This window comes from Candoia aspera, chromosome 2 (assembly GCF_035149785.1).
Source record: "Candoia aspera isolate rCanAsp1 chromosome 2, rCanAsp1.hap2, whole genome shotgun sequence".
NCBI classification, from domain to species: Eukaryota; Metazoa; Chordata; class Lepidosauria; order Squamata; family Boidae; genus Candoia; species Candoia aspera.
In genome coordinates this window covers 125,058,368-125,085,001 of record NC_086154.1, presented here as the reverse complement: position 1 = coordinate 125,085,001, position 26,634 = coordinate 125,058,368, and the positions used below count along the sequence as shown (strand labels likewise).

The 26,634-nt window shown below is 42.9% G+C and overlaps 1 protein-coding gene and 1 pseudogene across 1 annotated transcript in view; one reads left to right on the top strand and one right to left on the bottom strand.

Annotated features, from left to right (window-relative positions):
* The window catches only part of GDF11 (growth differentiation factor 11), a 28,492-nt gene extending 11,086 nt beyond the window's left edge, over window positions 1-17,406 (bottom strand). The window contains exon 1 of the mRNA XM_063293527.1: window positions 16,974-17,406. Within this exon, the coding sequence (XP_063149597.1) occupies window positions 16,974-17,364 (391 nt within the window). The 5' untranslated portion in view covers window positions 17,365-17,406. The remainder of the gene's footprint in view (window positions 1-16,973) is intronic.
* LOC134492627 (U2 spliceosomal RNA) lies at window positions 6,365-6,475 on the top strand (annotated as a pseudogene).
* Window positions 17,407-26,634: the final 9,228 nt, after the last annotated feature.

The window sequence follows — 26,634 nt, the reverse complement described above, 5'->3', positions numbered from 1 at the left end:
GTATATAGTGTTAATCTTCTGAATGTCTCCTTTAATGTAGTATTGAAATGTCACTGTATAAGAGGCTTCTTGGCATAACCTTATTGTAAGAATATTAACAGACGTTTAATACAGACTTCTTGGTCTGTGATCTATTTAGCAGTAGTCACTTCTAGTTAGGTAGTCCGTATTGTTCTGATTTAACCTGATCTCTTGCCTAATCCATGTCACATTCTAATTTCTTCTGCTATATATTTACATATTGCAATTATAAGTATAGACCACCTATTACTATAAAGATAGGCAATCTTTACTAGAGAAGCAGAATAAATAAAACCAAGTAATGCATACATTAAAAACTCCTAACAATGGTGTAATGTACTGTCTCTCCTTGCATTCTCAGTGAACAAAATGAGTGAGGAATCCTCTCATCCGAAGCCCAGCCATGACTGTTCTCCTCACCCCATAGATAAAGGGCTTCACTGAGATTCCAAGATAGATGCCTCATGTATAAGCCAAGCTGTGAAAATCAGAGGAGGAAGCCTTCAGGACTAGATGCTGGAGACAGGAGATTCTTCACGTTCTCCTGGCACAGAACAAATGGCCTGGAAGAATGGAGAATTATTTATATCAGGACAGACAGACAGACAGAAAAGTGACTGGGATTGAATCCTGCTGTTCTAGAGATAGGCTGCATGTGAGAAGGAGGCACTTCTTCCCTCCCTTCCGATATCAGCTAGCAACACCCAGTGGACAAACTCTTTATGTTCTTCCTCTATTCACAGACATCTGGGTTACATTCAGTTAGGAGGGCCCCCTTGCCCCTGCCTGGTGCACCCCGCTCAGCTTAATCACCCCCAGCTGCATGTGCCATGAACCGCAAGGCCTGCTAACACACCAAGGTCATGACACCAACCAGCCGCCTCTCCCTGTACAGCCAACTAGGAGCAAAGGCCTTTGCTAACGAATGCCCAAGGCAATTTGCTGTGCACAAGTCCCAAATTAATGCTGTGTTCCCCTGTGAATTTCTCCCCCTACCTCGGTTTCTGCCAGATCTTAAAGTGGCAGAAAACCTCTCTTCCTTCTCCCCCGCCATCCCCCGCCCAGTGTTTTAGGCCTAGCTATTTGAAATACGGCACATAGTTACAGGCATTGCTGAGGCCAAGATGGAAGGCTTTGAAACTAGAAGTTGGAAGATGCATTGAAGCCTTGAAAATAAGATCCTGCTAACTTGTTACATCTAAGCTCCCTAAGTAACTTATGAGGAGGTTCCTTATTTATTACACTGAAGTCTCCAAGGAAGGAGAGGCTGTTTGTGGGTACCATGCAATAGCATCTGTACTTAACATGAACTAGCTCGCTCTTACTGCAGATCATCTATTCTCTTTTTTTTTTGTTCTTTTTAATTTTTTTTATTATTAATTGTTCAAGATTCTGTCGATCTTATATTCTGCATTATGTGCAGATCATCTATTCTCAATGGTATTGAAGTCCCCCCTCCCCCAGCTTGCCAAGGCGCTGTCCATGGTTCTGTGCCAGGCCCCTGGCTATTTTCCCATTTGCTGTTAAAAGAGGGAGGGAGAAAATTGTAGCATATAGAAGTCCATGACCATGCCGTTAGTGGGTAACAAATTGTTGTTCTACACATCCAGAAAGTATCAGAGTGGAGAATTCTGGCACACAGATAACAGTTTTCAAACCTTGGAAATCTATGTACTGGTGAAAGGTATTTTCAGAATGTGGTATTAGGCTTGATTTTTTTTTCCAGGTCTTCATCACATGGATAACGTGACTAGCAAAATAAAGACATGGAGGGTTCTAATTCACTTCTCCATAAATTTTAGGGAGGCTCAAGGAAGGTAGGCATAGCCAATTCAAGAGTGAATTTGGCTCCCAAATGTTGGACCTGCAAGATTTAAGATAGCATATATTTCATGATCCATATATTAAAGGAAGCTGAATTGGAAGAAGAGGAGTGTGGTTTTAAAACTGGAGGAAGAAACATCAATAACCTACACTGTGCTAATGACGCAACACCGATAGTCAAAAATGCAAAGGATCTGCAAGCTCTAGTAATAGAAGTTAAGGAGCAGAGTGAAAAAAATGGGACTAAAATTAAATATAAAGAAGACCAGACTAATGACAACAGGGAAAGCAGGCAGCCTTAGAATTGGCAATGAAGATATGGAAGTGGTGGAGAGCTTCTGCCTTTTAGGATCAACCATCAGCAGCAAAGGAACAAGCAGCCAAGAAATACTCCGCAGACTAGCACTTGGAACAGCAGTCATGAAGGCCTTGGAAAAGAGATTCAAATGTCGTGATGTCTCTCCACCTACAAAAATCAGAATCGTGCAAGCCAAGGTATTCCCTGTGACATTCTATGGAAGTGAAAGTTGGACTTTGAAGAAGCAGGATAGGAAGCGTATTGATGCTTTTGAACTTTGGTATTAGAGAACACTCCTGAGAATACCATGCCAAGAAAACAAAAGGATCATCAAACAAATCAACCCAGAGTTCTCACTCAAGGCACAAATGACCAGGCTCAAATTATCCTACTTCGGACACATTATGCGAAGACCCAGCTCCCAGGAAAAGGCTCTGATGCTGGGAAAGGTGGAAGAAAAGAGTAGAGGAGGACCAGCAGCAAGGTGGACGGACTCAATTTTTATTTATTTATTTATTTATTATCCTGCCTTTATTATTTTTATAAATAACTCAAGGCGGCAAACATACCTAATACTCCCTCCTCCTCCTATTTTCCCCACAACAACAACCCTGTGAGGTGGGTTAGGCTGAGAGAGAATGACTGGCCCAAGGTCACCCAGCTGGCTTTTGTGCCTAAGGTGGGACTAGAACTCTCTGTCTCCTGGTTTCTAGCCCAGCACCTTAACCACTAGACCAAACTGCGGTTATGAGTGCACCACTGGAAGACTTGAAAGACCAGTTTAGGGATAGATTGTCATGGAGAATATCTATATGGTCACTAGGAGTTAAAAACAATTTGATGACACATGATCAATACCATGAATGAACTACATTAAGCAGTTCAAAGACTGAGAACCTTAATTATAGCACTATTTATAAAGAGAATTTAGCTTTTATACATGCCATACAGGGTCTTAAAATTTCTACAATATATAGATAAACTTCATAAAGTTTCCTTAGAAAGGTTTATCATGACAGTGCAACAGAAGAAGATATTCAGAGAGTGAAACCCTTAGCCATCTCTACCAGTTAAATGCCTTCTTACACATCTTACTGCAGAAGCAAATCAATCAGAAGTATAGAGCTGGCTTTGGCTCTTTCTCTGAAAAATAATCTTCTCTTCTGGCTTTGCTTCAGGACACCTGCACCTATCCAGCTGTTCTGAGTGCTTAGCAGAGAGAAAGTGAATGTGTACATCTGTAATGGAATGTGGAATGACCTTGGAAGATGGGGGAGGGGGAGAGATGTTACCTAGGGAACGATCAGATAAAAGGGGGAGGAGCCGGCAACTGAGTAACAGACAGAGAAAGAAACTTAGAAAGGATCCTCCCTAACTTGACAGGCGGTAAAAGGGACAGCAGGAGATTTGTACTTTCTGACTTGCACTATGCTGTTAATGTAGCCTAACAATAAAGTAGAAGTAGCTCATCTGATCGTGTTTCCTGTCTGGTTTACCTGGGAGGGCTGACATCATCTCCCAAAGTAAGCATGAGCAATATGGTGCATTCCAATGTTTTGAAGTCCATCCCCTAATAACCTCAGCAAGCATGGCCAGTGTGGGTGCTGTAATCCAAAACATCTGGAGGGTGCCAAATTGCCTACTCCTGTGCTAATAAAGGCACATAAGTAAGAAGCAGCACCTACTGGAATATTTATTTGTTTTATTTAGGTAAATTTATATTCCATCCTTCTCTCATAGTAAAGTAATCAGTTTAAAGCAATTACAAATTCAAGGTCTAATGTATAAATCATATCTGAATAATTAAATTCTTAAAGCGGGGAGGTGAAGCACAGCAGATTAAAGCAGGCTAAAAGCAGAATTTAGTTCCATTAAGAATAACCAACCCAGCAAGTCATATGCCCGTTAGAATAAAAACATTTTACCTATGTGCCTATAAATAAAGTACCAAGACAGGGAATTCTGTAATTCCATAAAGGAAGTCCTCTCCTACATTTCAGCCGGTAACCCTCTTTCGTTTAATATTGATCATCTATCTATCTATCTATCTATCTATCTATCTATCTATCTATCTATCTATCTATCTATCTATCTATCTGGGGAAGGCCTCCTTAGCAGATCTTAAAGTAAGCAGGCTCATTCAGGAAGATTAATTCTTGAAGGTCTAGATTACTTCACACATTACGGTGAATAGGGCTAGACATATTCCTTTCTATCTCAGCCCTTTTTTATCCTTTCCAAACATACACACATGCATGCGAGCTAAACTCATAAAACACCAATAAAATCATTCTGCTGAGCAAAATGTTTAAGGTAGTCTTCATCTACCCAGTCATTTATCTTGCAGTTTTGGAGTTTGAATTTGAACCTTTTATACCTTAGATTAAATTAAATATCCAATCATTCCAGACTATTACTCATGCTGGCTTGGGATGGAGACAGTGGGAATACCACATTTTATGGGTCACAGATTCCCCATCCAAAGTCCCTAGGGTCTGGCAGAACTCAGGGTAGAAACATAGGATGGTGGGATTGTACTGTAGTGGAGAGCATGTACTTTAGAGTACAATCTATAGCTAGAACTGGATAAATTTCTGCCTGGCAGAAATTGCTATTGCCAGTCCATGCTGAGAGTGCTGGAGTAGATGGATCACTGTTCCGACTCAGTATATAGAAATATCCTATGTTTGTAGAGGGCTTCTACAGGTTATGGAGGAGATAGAAGCAGAACCCTGGATCTGAATGGAAGAAGCTATTGCCTTACCTCTTGCTTCTCTAATGAGTTAAATCAGCTGATCCCCAACCTGCTGCCTTTCTGATGTGCTAAATTTTGCCTTCAATAATTGTCCATCCATAATATTTTAGAACTTTTCATCCCAGTATATCTGGAAAACATACCATACTGGAGAATACTGAGGTATTCATATACTAAACTTGAAGATATAACTATCTTTGCAAAGAGTTTCCGGTCCATACATCCTACTTTCCCCATATGTAGTTCTATCAATCCTAGCATTCATCCACATTTCTGAGAAACAATCCTGCTTCTTTGCTATATATAAATTCCCTTCTCACCCCACTGGGTGGTATGTGTCTTCCTCAACCTCAGGTCCTCTACCAGAGGCCTGGGAGTTTGAGGGTTCTGCGCAGTATCTTGGCTGTTCCCAGCATTTCAGTCTTCTGGACAGAGAGCTCTGATGTTGTTCCTGGGATCTGTGGGAGCCACTCTCCCAGCTTGGGGGTCACAGCCCTGAGTGCTCTTACCACCACTGGGACCACTTTGTCCTCACTGGTACAGCAGTGTGTCAGTCTCGTATATGTATATGTATATGTATATGTATATGTATACGTATACGTATACGTATACGTATACGTATGCGTATGCGTATACATAGTGGAATTTGGATCCAATCATTTTTCATTATTCCACCTTTATGGAATTTAAACATTTTTGGCAGATAGACTGATAGTCAATTATTTACTTGTCCCTTTGATTAAGGGTTCAGTGGTAATCTTTTCTCTTTCTATCTCTCTCTCACGCACTCCTAAAAAATCTGAATTCAAAATGTTGTCATAATATTTCAGTGGCATTTTTCAATTGTTTGTGTACTATTAATCTGCATTTTGGGGCTGTGTGGGAAGCCCAGTTCATAGGCACTCATATTTAATATTTTTTGTTCTTCTTATTGGCTTAATACCTATGTTCTGAAATTCCTAAGAGATCACAAGATGGCTTCTACTCCTCTTGATGCCTGCTTTCAATTGAAAACAATCAGAATGTCCCAATTCTGTTACCTGGGAAATCAACATGTACAGTAATTTATTACAGAAATAGTTCATTTCTTGTGCAACTTCAGAAAATTAGATTGAGTAAACCTGAATTGACTATGGGTAAGTGTATCATGCAGACTAAGCCATAGAATCTTTATTTGTTGGGATGTAACTAACATAACATGATAATTTATCTGGCCCCTCCAGTGTGCTGTGCACTTCTACTAGTCAGTACTGGGGCAGAAGAAGGATAGTTCTACCCAAAACTGTACTGGAGTAAATGTGAGCCAAATTAACCTCTCAGCTGTGTATGTCAAAAACTCAGTCAGCCTCTGGGCAGTGTCTAAGTTCCAACTCATTAGTCCTTAAAGGAAAGGTATGGTACTTTAGAAGGGTTGAGAACACAAAGTGTTCCATTACAGAACTTACTGTCAAGGCCCGTCAACGCATGATACTTCTTGATCTTTTAACTAAGATCAAGTGAAATATCTGTTCTTATTAATTTAATATCTGATAAATCCTACATATTAAATTGATTTTTGGAACTGGTGTGGAGTCTCTGAAGTGTGGCAGTATACAGATGTTCATTTAAATAAAAATAATGATTCCCCATAATATTAACCAGCTGCAGCAAACTCACACTCATTGCTGCCTGCCCGGTCAGTGGTCACTGACATAGTAATGTGCCTCTGCTTTCCTGATTTAAGGATTCATAGGATATTAGGCAGGCCTTCAAAAAGTGGGTGGGGACAGTATCCTAAATGACAGCACAGCTCAACTGACATGATTATGTAAGGAACTATGACCAAGTTAATGGCTGACTGAGTTAAGTGGGTGGTGTGAACCAGTACTTAAAGTCATTTATAGATACATAACCCTGATAATTCCTTAACTGAGTAATACTAGCCCTGCAATTTGACTAGCATATACAAGAATGGCCCCCAACCAGCTGAGCAACTTAGACTATTTTATTAGGTGACACTGATACTATGGTTGTGCATGCTTTGGAAATGATTTAGAAGGGGTGCTTTGGAATGCCCAGGAATGCACATGAAGCACTTCTTTAAAGCAGCTGCATTTTTATTTTGGCTCTTCCACAAACCTAAAATAATGTGGCTGCTTTAATGAGCTGGCTTAAACAACTCATACTTATTGCTATCTGCTGCAGTAGATATAGTTACTGTGGAATAGATATAACACTACTGAGCTTCCACTGGCATTAGTGATTAATGTTGGTTCTTCTGGTATTCATTGCAGGGATGGATAACTTGTGGCCTGCAAATCTCATAAACCCACAGCCTGTATTTTGTAGTCCCCAGATTGTTCCCACAGAAGTTCATATGCCACTGAACTTTGGTGATATAATTTTATACATTATCTTGCCTCATGGAGGTACACTTTGCTGTATTAAGCTGAAAATGTTTGGTCCAATACGCATGCGCGCGCACGCGCACACACACACACACACGAGATGTTGCTAGACTACCAGACATAGCTGTTGTACGTTTTGTGGCATGATGGTGGTGATTATTGTCTCCTGGTATGAAAAATTTGCCCTGGCTTATTTGATCACACTTAGCATTGTTTACAAACAACAACAATAATAATTTTAACTACTAGCAAAGTGCTACTATTGATATTGCACTGGAGAATACATGCACTGCCTCATGTTGAAATGCCAAGTTTTATTATTTATTTATATTCAAATTTAATTACCACCCATCTCCCCCAAAAGAGTTGTAGTTACAGTTAGAGAATAGCCACTCCCTAAATGTATTCACAAAGAGATATATTACGATATCACATAACCTGAGCATAATTATTATTTCCATAGAAGTGATTGTTTATGACACATTGCATTTCAGTTAAATATAAGCAGGTACTCTATGAAAACCCTAGAAGATGCATCATCATTTTCTGGTGGAATTTACTATGTATTTTCACAATGAATACAATTAGCCTCAAATTACAGTTGCAAAAATATATTGTAAATACTGTCTGGACATAAATGACTTATCATTAGTAGGGATATGTTTTATATACTTCTAAAGTATCAGTATGACATTTTATTCCTCTCTGTTTTTGAAAGATTTCATTATTTCGTTGCTTGTTAAAAATTGAAGTCACAGTTTTGCCAATACTTCACAGTTCCAGCTTCCGTCTATTAATATAACCAACATGGGTAGCCTGGGTTTTCCTGAGATATTTCAGTCTCTGATTCCTGACCTCAGAATACTTTTGAGCAAAATATCAACCTTGAAATTATCCCATATCCAGAAAGCAATAACGCCTGCAAACAACTTTGTATTTACTGTTGGTTTAAATCTACTCCTTGCAGTCAGAATGCTGGGCGGGGAGTAGCATTTGGTGGATTTCACACTGTCACACACACACACCCTCAAAAAAATCTCCTTCCAAGGTACTTCATTAACTTCCCTTCTCCACCTCCAGTGCCCAAACGAAAGGTCAGCAGGGGTCATGGGTAGCCAATAAATGGTTTAGAACCCAATTATCCTTTCCCAGTTTCTTGTCTATTGGTGGGGGAAATGTATGCTTTAGATTAAAGGGGGGGGGGGGACAGGACAGAAGGACTGAGAAGGGACCCAGAAAGGTTTATGGCCCCATTGCCTATAAAACCTTCTCTTCCTTCTGTTCAGGAACCATAAAAACACTGGCACACACAATTGCTTCATGAAAGAATGTCAGCAGCAAAAATCATAATTGTCATCAAGAGAAAGGGGGATGAAGAAGAATGTTCAGGATTCCAGGAGATGAAACCTAAAGGTTCAGTGGATAAGCTCCAGCCAATCTGTGAGCCTGGGGCAAGGGGAATTTTTCCACATGGCTAATTAAAATCAGATTGGATTATTCTTGTCAGTGTTTGCATGCTGACTTTATTTTTTTGGTGTTGGGGGGAGAAGCAAGTTGTTAAGAGGAGAGAGATGGTTGCAGGGAGGAGCAGCAAACGTTTAACACAGAAAAAAGTCTCAGCGTGTCACCGATTTTATGGGCAGTAAAATTTCAAAGCCATCCAAATCTATTAATGCTAGAGAAAGAAATTTCTCAATGAGCTGTAGAATTGGCCAGGAGGGAAGTCCTTTTCCCTATTGCGATTCCTCACACTTAAGCCCCCCACACCTTCTCATCCAACACCCCTTCCTTCCGCTTGGCCTTCACACACTCCAGGCCATACGCTGTCTCTCCTTACGTGGCAGCCTATTGGCTTACTGAACTGAGCATTTGGAATCACAGGTTCTTCCAAAGGACACAACGTAGAGTGCCAAGCTTATGGTTATGAAATGTGTGCGATTCACATGATGCTGTAAGCATTCCTAGCATACATTTTCTTTCTCTCCAGTCTTGTAATGTAGGCGTATTGGGGCAGAACCAGAGGCACTGTAAAATCTGCAAAATGCTATTGTTCAAATTCTATTCTGTCACAAGCATCAAATATTTTTATTCCTTAAGTGTAGATATTCATCTTTTTCAAAATGACGTGTCAGTGCAATGGGAGCATGACCTTTGCTCATCTTTTATCTCAAGGCTCAGATTCCTGGATCCATTAACTTTAAACTCCCTTCTCATGGCTACTGTCTATATGACCAGAACAGAGGTCAATTCTCATCAAACCAAATGATTCCATGTACATTATTTCACAAGTTTAAATATCTTATTTCTAAACTACCATACATTTTGTTTGTGAGTCTTCTGGAGCTGCTTTACTGTGATGGTCATTTTTTCTCCTTCTTCAGAGCTAGTTTTTTTTTTTTAGCCATGCCAAGTGCTGACTTGATTTCAAGTCCAGCAGTTCAGTGTGAATCACCCCTCCTGAGGACTTAATGGCTTTCAGTTCTTTGATTTCCTTGACTTCCTCAGCAGTATTCTGGAGGAAGTTTGACATAGCAGCCAAGTCCAATGTGGATTACTGATCCACCATTTTAAATGTATTTGATCAGCATTAGGTCTTTCCCACCATGTATAATTAGTACAAACATTATAGTTGTACTAAACAGGCACTATGTGCTTTCAGGATTAGTAACATTTTGGGAGAAACTGGAGGTTTCAGAGGACTCCAAACTGAGGGCCCAATGAAATAAATAGATCTTTCAGCTAGCAGCTTACTTCACCCTGCTTTTACCACTCTCCCTCCAGTTAGAGCTTTTGTTTACTAGGTCCGGCTTCTTCTGTAGCAGCTGAAGATTGCAACAGGAAACCAAGAAGAAAGAAGATTCACGTTTCACTCTGGAAGAGAGATCTGTTAGGACTTCTGGGCCCTGCATTTCTTGCCATGAAAGAGCCATTGCGATGAAGCAGGAGAAGATGTTGTCTTTCTAGAGTTGGGTAACTGAGGCATTTATTCTATTTAGTAGTACTGAAAAACAAACTCAGTTACTTTGAGCCCCAGTTAACAAGTGAGTGATAACGGAAGACTGTGAGTGGCATCTGATTTGATGAGGCTAACCGGTCCTCCAGCCCTGAGCATTTGCCTCAGCACACAATGTGTCCATTGCAAAGCTCATGCAATGCAGGGCGCCACTGTGCCTCCTATGCCTCCTGTGCTGGAGGCTGTTTTGGGCCCATTTCCAGGGCAGTGTTTACCCCACTGCAAGAGAAGCATGTCTTGAAAGCTTAAGAAAGAAATTTGCTGGGCATTAGAAAGAATCTGATAGGTACACTGGCATGAAGTATGCCTATAAAAGTACAGTATTTGACATACATAGGAGGGTATGATGTGGTGATGTACATGGGGAGCACTGAGAAATAAAAAAAGGTTCCAAAAATTTTCAGCACATGGCTTCTAATTTCCTCAATGATGTAGCCAAATAGCTTTAATTTCCAGCCTCATGGCATGATTTTTGTTGTTGTTGGAACCAGTGAACAGCAAAACAACTTTAAGATACAACTTCATGATCACTAAAGACCATTGGAAATCTAATTATCTTACATAAGGTTAAATGTGGTTTAAGTGTCAAATATTTCATTGACTGTACTAATATTTGGGGAATGTGATATGAGCAGAAACACATTCTGTTTTTAATAAAAATCTAGCAAATAATTTTTATAGCAATTATCTACTGCTCCTTGGAGAATAAAGATGGGATTTGTTGCTCCTTTTAAGTAACTGGTGTTCAAAAAAAGTGGACTGATAGGCTGGATAGATTAGATTAGATTAGATTAGATGCAAAGAAGCATTCTTTTCTTAGAAGGAAACTCATAAAGAGTGATTTAATATAACATAGTCTTGGAAAAGCAGAGTTAGCAGTAATGGTCCTGAAGTGGCAAGTCAAACAAGTCATACAAGAACTAATATTTGCATGTAAAGGAAAATAATTGTTGGAGGAAAATTCTGAGAGTGCCTTGGACTGCAAGAAGATCAAACCAGTCCATACTCCAGGAAATAAAGCCAGACTGCTCACTTGAGGGAATGATATTAAAGGCAAAACTGAAATACTTTGGCCACATAATGAGAAGACAGGACACCCTGGAGAAGATGATGATGCTGGGGAGAGTGGAAGGCAAAAGGAAGAGGGGCTGACCAAGGGCAAGGTGGATGGATGATATTGTAGAGGTGACGGACTCATCCCTGGGGGAGCTGGGGGTGTTGACGACCGACAGGAAGCTCTGGCGTGGGCTGGCCCATGAAGTCACGAAGAGTCGGAAGCGACTAAACGAATCAACAACAAAGGAAAATAATAAACATAATACTTGCTATAATTTACTTTGTACAAATTATTTTTAGAATGTCCCAGTAAGTGATAATATTTAAAGCTATGATTAGGTTAGAGTGATTTTTTTTTTCAACTAAGAATAAGAGATTTGGCAGTTAAAGAATAAAACAACCAATCAGCTAAGGATTGGATTAGATTTTTTTTTCAGGATAGACAACATTGCAAACAAATTCTTCACCCCAAATTATCAATCCCCCTTTTTCATTAAGCCTGAATTTTAACAGGTAATTCTACTCCACAGGAAAGACTTATTGTAAACTGCATTGAGGTTTTTTTTTTAAAGTAAGTGGCGCAAAACTATTTTAAAGGAATAAATAAAACACGAGGAGGCAGGAACCATCTTTTTCTCCCAAGCCCATTGTATCTCTATAATAATGTGGGGTCTTGTAGGCCCCAGCCGTACCCTATAATAACAAATAAGCACAGCATAAGAGGCACTTATCTTGCTTTGCTCTTTCCATGGAAGTATGCAGAGCCAGTCATTTTCTCTCTTTGATAAGTATAGGAATTACATTCCTTAATACGGATTCCATTCCTGTCCAGCCAGATTGTTCCAGAAAATAAGAATTTATATTCATTTACAATAGTAATGATCAGACAGCTGTCTTTCCAATGGTATCTACCCAAATCGTAGTTCAGTTCTGAATTTTAAAAAGCCATTAAAAACACATAGGGCTAAAAGAGCTCACAGCCGTATTTAGATGGAGTCTCAAAATGGGCAGAAGTAATAATTATGAAGGAAACCGCAAGATTCAGTCATATTTTCAGCTCAATATACTTTCAATAAAGTGCAGTCATGTAACCATTTTTATTAGCCTGCTCTTATTTATTGTACATGCTTTGGTCAATCCTTCAATTCCAAACAGAAAAAGACCCTAAATCACTAATGAAGAACCTACAACTCTCTAAACTTTGCTGAAAAATACCTCTCAGGAATCCCAGCCACCATGGCCCATAGTGAAAGATGCTGGAAGACACAGTGCAGCAACATTAGAGGATTGGGGCAGAGAAGATGAATATGGAAAAAGTGTTTTTCAGATATTCCCTTATGTTTGACAGTACCCTTCACCTGTCCATTCCTGCTCAGACTTTACCAATAGATTGATCTTTGCAAATGATCTAAATACCTGTCTATAGTGATTTCATTAATAATATATTAGCCCGAATATCTGACTGATGATCATCCTCTGATCCTAATCATTCTCTAATTCCTATCACTTTTTAAAACATATTTCTTCCTATTTTCTAACACAGAAGAAATTATTATAGAATTAAGTGAATTCTTAAGGTGTACTTATTTACAAGGTCATTTTTGCTGTGATATATCAGATGATACTTTAAAAATCTATTGTTCTGGAAATCAGTATACTAATCAGTGATAATGCTCTGGAATATATACAATGGAAAATACATCTCATTCCTCTGCAATCACAGAACCACTCCAATGTTCCTTATTCTCAGGTAGCCTAGAAAACCTTGGGATTTAAGTTATAATCCTGCTGTAAATGATAATGGAAGAGCCAGTTTGGTGCGGTGGTTAAGGCATCAAGCTAGAAACCGGGGGACCATGAGTTCTAGTCCTGCCTTGGGCATAAAGCCAGCTGGGTGGCCCTGGGCCAGTCTCTCCCTCTCAGTCCTGGGAAGCAGGCTAGGGCAAACCACTTCTGAAAAACCTTGCCAAGGCAGGGACTAGCCCAGGCACTTGCCTGGAGTCAACCCTGACTGGAAGGCACGAGAGAGAGAGAGAGAGAGAGAGAGAGAGAGAGAGAGAGAGAGAGAGAGAGAGAGAGAGAGAGAGGGAGGGAGGGAGGGAGGGAGGGAGGGAGGGAGGGAGGGAGGGAGAGAGAGAGAGAGAGAGAGAGAGGGAGGGAGGAAGTGTAGGAAGCTCCTAGCCTTCAAGTGCTGCTGAGCTATAATTGCTAGGATCCCTAACCATTAGATATTCTGGCCACAGCTGCTGGGAGTTACAGAGCAGCAGCATTTGAGAAGGCACATTTTTGTATCTATAGAGTTAAAAGGACAATGCTATAGGCAGACAGTGAATTTGACGTCCTATGATTTGGTTGCTGTAATGTCCAAAACTGATTGTCTGTCCAAGACACATTGGCTCCAAACAGCTTATAAAGTATCTTACTAATTTGATTATTGTTGGCAAAATGGTAGTAACCACTCTCCTTCAAGGATGCTGCTTTGCAACATGAAGCACTAATAAGGTTAACACATGTGGCTCATAGAGTCAGTTTGGTCTGGGCCAACAGAGGGGTTTCAGCAGGATGAACAAATGGCTGTCATCTCCACTTAATTTTATAATATGGGTATACATCACTCGCATTCAGGCATACTGCTGCTATCCAGCATTCTTTAACCAAATACCAGTTATTCTGATTTTTGCAAAACTAATTGAGGAGCTACAGAAAAATGTTCACATGAGAAATTATTCTGAATCCTTTCCTGTTTGAAAACCAGTTCTGACTTGGTAGTAGCATCTGCACTCCACTGATTGGAAGCTTCCTTAAAACGTGGAGCTACAGAGCCTGCAGCTGAAGGGTATACTCTTAAAAGTGACCAATAAATGCAGGTGAATGTATGACACCTAATTAATGGAGAAAAGTTTGCTAGATTTGCAGACATCAGGGGATGTATACATGTGAACCTAAACCAAGAGAGATTTGCTAGCACAATAGAGTTTCAATTACTCTTGTCTGAGGTTTGAATTTAAGGATTATGTACCACAGAGATTATTCACTGAAGCCAAAGCAAGGAAGGAAGGGCAGCAAGCTGCAGATTCATAATGCAGAGCTGTAATTAGTCAGCATTTGCTCTTCATTTCAGGCCCCAGTACAACTTTTCCTCCTGAAGGATACTGCATTGGGGAGTCCACGATCCCACTTGTTTTTAAAAAAATGCTCTTGCTATATCACAGTGAACTGACTGATACATCATATTAAACTAGAATGTGTTTTGTTAGGTATTGGCTTAGTGTGTTGTAGGAACCAGACAGCCTCGCTTTACTATGTTTGGCAACTCAACCAGTGTGTAGGTTGTATACAAATAAACCACACACTGTTCTCTAGTTGTAGTAGCCAGCCAAATATATACAATAATTCAAAATATTTATCTCCATATACACAGTGGTGGCTGAACATGCAGGGCTATGTGAGACTGCTGGCATTGAGCTGGAAGAAAAGTAAAGGGCCTCTACACTTGATTGCTGTCCCCACAAAGCAAGCTAAAGTCTTGAGGGAGGTGCCATTTTGGTATTTATCCTGGGGAGGAGGGTGTAAATGCACAAATGTAATAATTATTATATTTTGAATATCTTGTCCATCAGGCAGCAAGGAAAGTACTCCTACAATCTCATATCAACTTTCCATGAGATGGGCAGCTACGTAAATTTGACAGATAGACAGACAACTAAATAAATAATCACTGTCACATAAATTAGCAGAACACTTTGTATTCTTCCCACTTCCACTACCTGCCATTTCTTAAGTTGCCTTTTAGGCTTTACAGAGGGCAGAACTTTCAAAGAAGCAACAGTAGCATCAGCATCAGCAGCAGTATTAGATAAGCAGAAGCCTGAAGCATAACAGGTATCTGTCAATGCCAGTTCCAAACACTACAACTCCTGCAATATGCCTTAAAAACTTCAGGGTGCCTATAGGGTAAGTATTGCATAAGGACTTTCACATTCAGTGCATTTACAAGCAAACTGGCAAAAGGCAGGGTGGCAAGAAATATTGCATAGTACCTAGGCCTAGACCAGCCTCTCTCAACCTTCTGACCCTGGAGGAACCCTTGAAATGTTTTTCAGGCCTCAGGGAACCCCTGCACATTCAGGCTCAGATATAGGCCTGAAGTTACAAAATTATTGTATTTGTTTCACGTGTAGGCCTGTATATGTACATTAACAGTGTTCTTAAACTAAAAATAAAGAATGAAACTTACCTCTTTAATGGGAAGTTGCCTGAATTTGAAATAATTTTTAAAATAAATTGTGATCTCCCAGGGAACCCCTAGTGACCTCTCACGGAACCCGAGGGCTCCACGGAACCCTGGTTGAGAAACGCTGGCCTAGACTGTCACTCCCCAAGTCATCCTTGCTTGTTTTCTCAAAGCTCTAGGAATCATTTATTTTTAACTGTTCTTTTTTTTCCACAAAAGAAAAAATGACATTCAATGTGAGGTTATAATAAACGGGAGAAGTACAAAGGGCCGTGGATTTTGGCAGACCTGGAAAGAGAACAAGGAGGGAGCCTGACGGGGGGAGGCAGCTGGATATTCCAAAAGCTCTGGCTGGGCAAACTTCTGAGTGTTTGCAGCTGGCGAAAGGGAACTCACAAAAGGGATTATGCCTTAACTTGGCAGGGGGAGAAGAAGGAGCCACCCTCTCCAGCGGGAAGAAGTGCTGTTTCCCCTTTTGGCTTGCAAGCGAGCCTGACTGGCAGAGGCCTTTCAGAATCATGACACAGTTTTGGCAACCGTGCTCTGGGGCAGAACCTCTCCATGACCTTTCTTAGGTTTATTTGGTTTGGGCAAGAAGTACTTTTCACACAACACTAATCTACGCATGACCCCTGCTCCACTCCACTCCGCACACACATTTCAAGCTCCAAACCCACAGAAGCTCTGCAAAGGCAGAGCTCTCAGCTGGGGTGAGTTTGCACAATATATTCAAAACGCGAAGGCCGGACAGAACCACTTTCTGCACAAAGCCAAGCTTTTCTGTTCAAGTGCATCTGATGGGCAAAGAACTTTGCACAACTTAAGGGAAAGCACTAGTTTTTTGCAGTCAGCTCGGGAAAGGTTCTTCTTTTTCTTTTTTTCCCAAACACAGAAAGCCAGAATGAACATTTTGAGGAACAGATGCCTTTAATTCAACTCAGCCATTCAGATCTGACCCCTCCTGGCATTTGCTCTCTGGCCGGCGCACAGGGGGCGGGGCGGGTTAAGCATTAAACTAACCTGACAGTGAAACCGGTCCTTAAGGGATACCCAAAGAAATCCGGCCAAGGAGGAGACGCGGATGCCTTCTTCACACCTGGTCAGCTCTCTCCCCCACCGCCCGGCAAAACCCCGGCCATCTGCAGAAAGGAAGCCCACCCATTCCCTTTGATTTGGAGGTCCCTGACGACGCCAGCACTGCTGCTGCCGCTGCTCTGGGAGCGGTTTCTGCCGAGCTGCAATAAACAATAAGCCCGGAGACTCGCAGAGGCGAAGCGGCGGGCTGGCTCTCCTCCTCCCTCCCCCCAGCCCGGGCCGCGAAAGTTGCGCTTGGCCGCGGCAGGCAGCCCGGCTTCTGCCTGCGTAACAAAGAAGCCCCGGCTTACTTTCTTGAGCCATGCTGATGACAGTCTCGGTGGTGGCGTGGTACTCGTCCTCCTCCAGGTAGTCGTCGTGCTGGAAGGAGTCCCCCTGGAAGTCGTGCAAGTCCAGGATCTGCTGCAGCGGCGGGGCTTTGGGCAGCAGCTGGTTCACCACCTCGCGGGTGATGTTGGGCGCTTCTTTGAGCCTCAGCTTGCTGAGGATCTGCGACTTGATGCTTTCCAGCCTCATCTCTTTGCTGTGCTTGCGCCACAGACACACCGGGCAGCCCTGGTCCTCTGCTTCTGTCACCAGGGGGACGCCCTCCGTGGGCGCCTTCTCGCCCGGCTCGCCCGCGCAGAACTCCAAGGACAGGACCAGGAAGCCCCAGAACACGGTCGACTTGGGCACCGGCATGTCTGGCGCTTCGCTTGCTCCCCAGCCAAGCAAGCCCGCTCCTTTCTCCTGCAGAGCACAATCGCTCTGGCTCGGCCTTGGGATGATGGGCTGCAGCTGCTGGGTGCTTGGGGGGTGGTGCCGCCGCCGCCGCTAAGTTCTTTGGGGTTGGAGATGGGGGGGCGACTTGCTGGTTGGGGGAAGGAGAGGAGGGGGGAAGAAAGAAGGACTCTCCTTTTATATCCCAACTGAACTGTGTCGTAAAAAGCCTTGATTGGCTGCGGAGGCAACAAAAGAGCTCTTGGCAAAAGGGCTGTCACCGGCAGGGGAAAGCGAGCGGAGTTCTCCGCGCTCTTCTCGGGTCAGCGCGAAGCATTCCGACCGCGCTCGCCTCTTCGGGTGTCAAACCTTTTAAAGGCTGGCAGAGCTATTTGAAGCGAGGAGGGGAGGGGGCGCCGAAATGGGTAGGGAGCGTGTGGAGGAGGCATCTGACAGCCCCTTAAAGAAACAAAGTCCCCTTTTTCCTTGAGCTTCTCCCGCGCGTTACCTTCCCGTGGCAGGCAGATTGGTGTGGCTTTCAGCACCCGGCCCCGAAGGGAGGAGGCGTTCGTAACAATAAATGGGGAGGGGCGGCTCGTGCGCCTTGGGTACTCGGGGTGGACCCAGGATGGGCAGTGGGCGAAGGGATGGCCGTGCAAACGACGAGGGAGAGGGAGAGGCGTCCGCGCTGCCGCGGCTGCTCCCCTCAGCATCTCCCGACCTCGGGTGCTGGCCCACCTGGCGCTTCCCGAGCCTCTCGGGGCTTCTCCACTTCTGAGCCAGAAAGCGCCCCTTTCCCTCCGCGCAGAATTTGCCTCAGCGTCCCTCCCTTTCTCTCTCCTCTCTGGGCCATTTGACAGTTTCTAAGTGCCCGTGCCGTCTAACACCCCGATCGATTCGACCGTTTCTAGCTCTCTCCTTTTCTCTCCGGGTCCTGGTCGCTTTGACAGTCCTGAAGTGCTCCTCCCCGCTCCCGCCCGGCAAGACACGCGCGCCGCAGCGCAGAGCAGAGCAAAGGAGAGGAGAGAGCGCCACGCTCTGCCAAGCGAGCCCTTGTCTGCCCGCCCGCCTTTTCCCCAGCGCTGTCAGGCGCTGCAGCTCCCCTGCCTTGCGCTGCGCTGCGCGGTCTCCTGCGGCCGCCCTCTCTCCCCTCCCCTCCCCTCCCAGCCCCAGATACCAACGCGTCCCGAGCTGCGGGGGAGGGTTCCCGGCATGGCTCCGACCCGGAGCCGAGCCACGTGCAGGCGTGTTGTTTTTGTCGTCGGAGAGCAGAGGGGCGGCCGGCTCGGAGGAGTTCGCCCGGGCCAAGAGCTGCACCTTCTGCCCTAGCGCCCTCGGGACTCCTGGCGGGGTCAGGAATCCCGAGCGAGCTTTCTCGTGCTCTCCGCCGGCTCCGCTGTGCACCAAGTTGAAGGAGGCGAGGGACCCGACCAGGTGAGTCGCTTATTGAAGAGCCAGGCGGTGGGGCCCAACAGGGGCAGTCGGAGCCCCGGCCTGGAGCGACAAGAAAGGAGGCCGTGGGTCTGCAATTCTCTGTCCCGAGGCAGGAGCGCAGTTTCACCTGCCAGCAGTGATTCCACTTCAGTTGCACTAAAGTTCAATCGAGGCATCAGCCAGTGACCAAGGATTTGGGAAGCACGCCAAATATGATCTCCTCCCGCCTTACTCAAGTGGCACCTCTGCCTTGGTGGGTGTTATAAAACCCCCTCAAAATATTCAAGTATGAGACTGGGGGAGGGGTGTGTTGATTTGTAATTTCTATACTCCAAAGTAGTCTAAATGTAAATTAGGTTGCTCTTTTCCCATCTGTAGTACTGTATAGGTAAAAGGAAGGAGCTGCATCAGCATAGCAAGTTTGGCAGGAGTAGTCCCATGCCTTCCAAATGCTTTGGACCAGAAATCTTATAAGTCCCAGCCAGCATGGGCAGTGGCCTGGAATTATGGAGGTTATCTATTGCTCCAAAGGGCACTGAGCTGCCTATCACTGAATTAGAAAGTCCATCAGGATCACTGTAAACCTTGGCAAATGAGTACTGCAGGAGAAATGCAGTTTCAAACAGTATTTGTCTTCAGCCCTTCAGTGTATGGATATTATAGTATTATCTGACCTTAGTTATTTTTTCCTTATTACTTTATTAATTGTAATTAACTTGTGAATTCAAATTCACTTTGGGGCACGGACACCTTTAATTTAAAGGATCTAAACAGATTTCTATTTGGAAGGATCACAAGGAAGAACAATCACTTGCTTTGCTGTCTGAAAGTTTAGGTCAGTCTGTGGCCTGGAGTCTCCAGGTAGGGCTGGGAAAAACTCATGATCTGAAACTTTGGCACACCGCTCCCTCTTGCTGCCATCACCAGCCTTAGCCTGGCATTTCCATCAACTGGGTCCTTCACATCTTAACATTCCTGAGCAGCAAAAGCACATGCACTAAAAGGTCATACTGAGAAAAGAATGTCTCATTTATCACATAGAATTGCTTAATAAGAAGTCTGGCCCTTTCTCCACACATTCAACTAAATGAGTGCCAGGGGTAGGGGTGGGGGGTAAGTGTAGAAAGTCTCAAGCAAAAAAAATAAAAAATAAAATAAAAAATACAGTAATGTACCCAGCAATGTAGCCAGGTAGAAATAGCTTCTCCTGCTAATAATCTTCATCTTCAGGTCAGTGGATCCATTCATGCAAGCATGTGCAAACAGAGGCTGGTCTTTTGAGATGTACGCCAGGTGCCTGGTATTAGGGCCAGCCCTGCTTCCCAGATAAGTCTCCAATACTTCATACCTGGTCTTGGCTAACCCTATCAACTGAGTGGGCTTCATCATCGAGCATAAGGCTGAAGGTTTCCTTTCTCTTTCTTTTTATATGTAAAGCTTTGAGACACGTAGAGACAACAAATATAGATAAGCCACTATTCAGACACACAGAGAGAATATGCACTGTGTAAAAAATTGTTTCAGTCCGTCAGTGAAATCTTGCTGGAAGGAAATTTAGAAATATTCCATTGCAGAGAATGGAGAGAAGATTTCTACACATGAAAGCAGTATTATTAAACTGGCTCATTTAAATAAGCCACCAGTGTTTTTGCCTCTAGCACTCATTGGTACTATGTATTGATGCGTAGTGTTAATGTGTGTTCACATTGCTCAGCCACAGGTCAGCTTTTAGAGTTTCATGCTGCTTTTAATTCGCTGTTGTTGGCTTTTAAGCTTCTGTCACTGGCTTCTCAGGCTGGGCTGCTTTTTAACCACCACCACCACCCATTTCAGTTTACTGGACTCCTTTGGTTTTAATCCTAGTCAATACCTGCAAAATATTTTCTCTTTTTATAAGCTGCTTTGGATACTTAGTACCAAAGAGTGGGATAAATCTCAGACACAAACTAAATGAAAGTGCGAAGCTCATCTAAATCCATCAAATTGACTAGATGCATTTGGTGACATAAATGGACAGTTGCATTGAGGGCTATTAGTAGACATGACTCATTGCCCACAAGTATAGTTGGATTGTGGATCAAAGCAAATAGCTATGTAAGCCATAATGTAATTAAATTGCCTTTGGTTTCATGGGCTATATGTACCAACCAGTGTTGGTTGCAAATCATAGTCAATAGCTCTGAGCAGTGTGTAAGTACAATCAGCTGTGTCTTATCAGCAAATCACAGCTTAAAGCAATGTTGTTGTTGTCAATGTTGACTCCTGACAACTGCCCGGGCTAGCCCCTGCAGTTTTCTTGGCAAGATTTTTGGAAGTGTTTTGTCTTCTTCCTAGGGCTGAGAAAGGTCACCCAGCTGGCTTTGTGCCTAAGTGGGACTAGAATTCATGATCTCCTGCTTTGGTGCCTTTATCCATTACACTAAACTGGCTCTCAAAGCAATGTATGGAACCTGTCAATAAATGTTGCAATAAAGTCTAGGAGTGGGGACTGACCTGGCACATGAGGCTTATACATTGGCTTTCATCCAGTCAAAAAGAGGTCAAGAGCTAGTTCACAAAGTATGACTTTCACTTTATCACTGCTGTAAGATTAGGGAAATTTACCTGCAATCGCAGATTTGAACTTCATTGGATTAGATAAAACTTCAATTGGTTATGAGCCGTTCACATGTTAAGCTAAAAGATACTGCATTAATAGATGATAGGTTTGCATTTATGAACCTGAAATAAAACAAGACAACATTGTCATGTAATGATGACTTGAAGTATAGAAACCTTGTATATATTTTTTGAGCGTCAGAGAAATGCCCACCTAAGTATTCAAACAGATCTTCTTTGCCAAATAGTTCATGTTGGCCACCAGGAGGCACTACATTACCATTGTCTTTGTTATCAGGCATCATCAGAGGTAGGTAGCCAGATGGTACTCTGTAGGGTTCAAACCGTCTACTGGGAATTGAACCCATGGGCCATGGCACTCTAGATATAGGATGCTTTAGTTAGTTTTAGGAGCTATCCAGATCCTGGTGGTCAGCAGTGTTGCAAGAAGGAATATATAGGATCAGAATGGTATAAAAAGCCTATCTTCCTTAAGCTCTCAGAGCAGAGAAATACAGATGTTACATTGTGTATTGTCCCATGTATAGGGTTTTACATGAGTTCCATACACCCCTTTTGGAGGTGGGTAAATTTATCTATTTTTACACAATATATATCCTGTGTGGTATTTTCAGTTACATTGACCACCAGGAGGCACCATGTTACCAGTTTCATCCTATTAGGAATTGTCAGATGCAGGTAGCCAGATGTTATTTTATGGGGTTCAAATAGGGGTTATCTCTCTGCAATGATTTGCTTGCTTGAATCATTTTCTGCTATTTGGTATGTGGCTTCCCTTTCTCTAATACAGCTCTTTATTGCCTTTGGCCTATCATGAGATCCTATTTTAAGGCAAAAATTAGACAAATGGCCTTTCCTTCTCATGCTAATTAGATTAGTTTTCCCCATCCTCCCCTAGGTACTTCTTCCTAAGGGGCCATACATGTCAGGGCCAGCCCAAGAACAACGACCAGTCAGTGTATTCCAAACTCCAGTTCTTTATTTGCTCTCACCGTACAGACAGAATCTTGCCAGACTAAAGCTACCCTAACTAACCTAAGGGGAAATAACCAGGGAGACTCTAGGGCAGGGCCACCCTGAACTTCTTCACTTTCCTACCAACGCTTTCCGGACTGAATCCTCTTATCTCCTTGGAATGTGCTCCCTCCTTCCTGAGAATCAGTGGCAGCACCGAAATCTACCATGTACAACCAATATTCAGAGTGGGCCAGGGTATAAGCTACTGAGGTTATAAGATGGATGGGTAGGAACTTAGCTGTGCAAAGTGCAGCTTCTTTGCTAAGTGTTTTGCTTTGTTAAACCAAAGTCTGATTACAACAGTGTATTATATACACACTGATTTTTAAAATTTATTTTAAAATATCAGGAACTCCAGTTATGATATTTTTGTTCTCCCTTTCCCATATACTCTCCTATACTTGGATTGCCCTATTAAATGCGTAGTAGGCTCCTGACAGAAAGGTGCAAGAAAACACTTTTTCACACAGTTAAAATGACTGAATTCCCTGCCAAATTCTGTAATGGCACAAATTTAGCTTCCTTGATCTGAAACCTCCATTACTGGAAAGAGCTGCCACCTGAAGAGAAAGCTATTTCCCTCCTGTCCCAATTATGGGCCTCCCAGGGCATCTAGCTGGCTACTTGAACAGGATGTTGGGTTTATAGGAGTCTTTGGCCTAATCAAACTGGGATGTTCTTATACAAGGATTCAGCTATTAGGAATACCAGACAGCAGAGTGAAACAGCGTCCTTCAGGTAGTTGGATGAAGACCAACTGACGTCTGAATGGTGCAGCAACTTCTTTTTAAAGTGTTGGCTTGTGCTAAGTGAGGTAAAATTTTTCAGGTAGCAAACCTCTGTTGATTTTAAATGTTGCCCCCTCTTGATTTTTAATCTCCCATACTTTAGTTAAAGGCACAGAAAACATATCAGCAAAAGAAAAGGCTGGCCAGGTTACCACCTACCGCTCCTTATGTTTTTTTCTGTGTAATGTATACATTTACCAGCATCACCTTCCCAACCAAATGCTCTCCAAAGGGGTTGATCGTCTAAAGCCTATGGGTTTTGAGGAAGTGGGCAGGGCCCTTTGTGATCTTAGTTCCATCGTCGTGGACTTCGCCCCCAACCCTCCTAGTTGGTTGAAGCAGCCAGGGAGGGGACCAAGAGGTGGATCCAGCAAAAGTCAGCATTTTTTTACAGGAGAGGGAGATGTCAGCAGCCTTAAAAAGGGCACTGGCCTGCTCTTTCCTCAAGAGGCCTGCCCTGGCTCCACAGTGACTGGACAACTACCACCCTATATCTAACCTCCCCTTTGCCGGGAAGGAAGTGGAAGACAACAGTGACAAAGGGCCCTGGAAGAAACAGGTAGCTGGACCTGTGGCAGCCAGGTTCCAGGCCTGAGCATGGAACTGAAACCGCATTAGCTGCCCTCATGCATGACCTTGGATGAGACCTCAGCGGAATGAGCACAGACATTCCTATCCTGCTGGATCTCTTAGCAGCCTCGGCGAGCTCTCCTGCAGGAGCGGCACTGGCTACTGGTGAGTTTTCGAGTGCAATTCCAAATGCTGGCTATTGCCTTTAAAGCCCGATATGGCTCGACTGCCTGTCCTAGTCGGATTCTGCCTGTCCACTCTGAAGGAACAGAGAACGCCTATGGAAAGTTCCCATAAATCAAGATGCAAGGTGGCGGGGGGACTGAAAACAGACGTTCTTTGTAGCAGCTCACTTCCTCCAGATTAGTATGTCCCCAAAGCAAGGGCCACATTCTCACAGCCTTCTGGGAGTTTGTGAAAACTGCTATCTGGAAGGCTTTCGCATTTCTCTGTTTTACACTTGTTGATACTAGGTATGCTTTGGTTTTATTATATTTAATTGAGGTTGCACTGGCTATGTCACCATTGCTCCTGTACACCTCCGTGAGTTTTGAGATTGAGGCTTATAAAGGTCATTAATAAATGCATAAATAGCAGTCCCTTAATCCCTAATTAACACAGCCATTGGTATTGCTGGCCAGGAATTGTAGTCATTGGTTTAAGAGTTTTAGAAATAGCTTCAGCTTACAGAAGTACAGTGTACATATGTTTGAATGAGTATCAGAGAGAAAGAGAGAGAGATCAGGTTCATACCTTGTGTTAAGCCAATGTTTGTTGAACTATGATTTATTAACTAAACCATAATGATTGGATTGACACATCCCATTCAGCCAATGGCTTACTCTTACACATAGAGACCTGGTTGTCATATGGCACTAAATGTTAATAAGGAGGAACAACTCTCTCTCCCTCCCTCTCTCTCTCTCTGCAGGTGTATACATGTTTATAGATGTCTGGCATAGGATGTCTATGAGGGGACTGAATCATATATTGCTTACTACTGACATATGTGAGGTTTACATAGAAGAAGAACTAACACGCAGATTAAACAAATCTGTTCAGTCATAAAAGCATAGCCTACAAAGGTAGAATGATTTTATAACAGATTGTGGTAAAGGAAATGAGGGGGATAAAATGGTTTTATAGATGCAATGTTATGGGAAATCCTCATACTCTGTAGATTTTTGTCTACAAACTTTCCTCCTTAATGTCTCCCTTCCAGGAACTATATAAGGAACTTATTAGCACTGGTTAGATTTTATTTCATTGCAAAGGATACAGACTGCTATGGCAGTGCAAACTAAAGTCACCAGGTGAACATGTTAGAATCAAGCTAACCCCAGCTTGGGCATTTTGATAGATGAGCATCACATGCAGATGAAATGTTTATTAATGGTAATAGACTGTGGTTGCTTGAGCTGGAAGTCTAGATTCCAGATATGGGATACAGTACAAAATTTACCTGAAGCAGGAGGGAATTCCTGGACTGACACAATGTTGACAGGCCCTAAAACTTAGTAACCCGCTTTTGAAACCCAAAGCCCTCAGCTCGAGAGCCAAAATTGCTGCTGTAGCACTAGCTCATCTTCCACTGGGGCACTTCACTCATCAGTACAGGAACTCTGTTCTGTGGTTATTATTCTTGACTCCCTACTGTAGACAACAATTTTGCTAGACTTAATGAAGAGACTGTGAGGTCACACAAAAGCTTTTCCTCATCAATCTCCAGAGCAGGAGATGACAGGAGTCAGCAACCTTTTTTGGACTGAGAGCCTGCATACACCATTCTCAAAACTGGGTTGGGTCAGCATAAAAAAACAATTGCACATTCAGAATTGTTTGAATACCAGTTAAGTACTTGATAATTTCTATCTTCTGTCACATTAAAAATTAAGTTTGGTAGGAACTATTGGAAGGACTCTGGGTCTGCCTCCAGGAGTTGTGGGGCTGTAAATTGGCCTGGGGCCTCAAGTTGCGCATCCCTAATGTAAGAGAGAGGTGGGTGCAGCAGAGGAAAGAGTGGTTTAGATTGGAATCCTGGTACCCCATACTCCCTGTTAAGAATGGCCAGGATCAGGGAAAGGCTGCTTCCAGATATTTTTCATATACTATTACTCAGTGATAGTTGGGGAAAGGCATATATTGGGAATCAACTGGTATTTTTTAAGGGCTGATAGGTTGGTGCCAGCCAGAACAGCAGAAGGTGGTGTAAAATTGTTGACTATGACATGAAAATAATCTGATGGTTCCAGTCCAGGGATGAGAGAACATACACCACCAAATGCTTCTGAATATTAGTAATAATATAGTGCACATTCCAGTTGTATAATTCTGTGGTGTGCTTTCGTTCACTTATTTATTTTACAGAATACCTCACCAAATCCACAACTTATGGGGGTTTATAATCTCAACAAGAAGAAAAACAGCCATTAAAATCAAAGTAGTATAATAACAATAATAGCAAAGATACTAAGAACTGAAAAGCCAGCAAAAACATTTAATCTCTAAAGCACAGTAGAAAAGTATAACCTTTGTCCCCTTCCTAAAGAAGAGGTCATCCAACGAGGTGCAAGTAATTGCACAAGTGGGCCTGGTTCCTTGCTCCTGCCCTTCTGAGTGGAAATCCACACCACTCTACATGTATGCTGCACCAGATACAGAAATATTGGAATGTATTCCTCTCAAAGTGAGGAAACTAGCATACTAACAAGAAATTGAGATCATGGCTGCTGTCATGCTACAAGACTGACAGTTGCTTCCCAGATAGGGAATATACATTTCTCTGTCTCAAGCAGGATTTTCTTGAGGAGGGATACCTACTTGG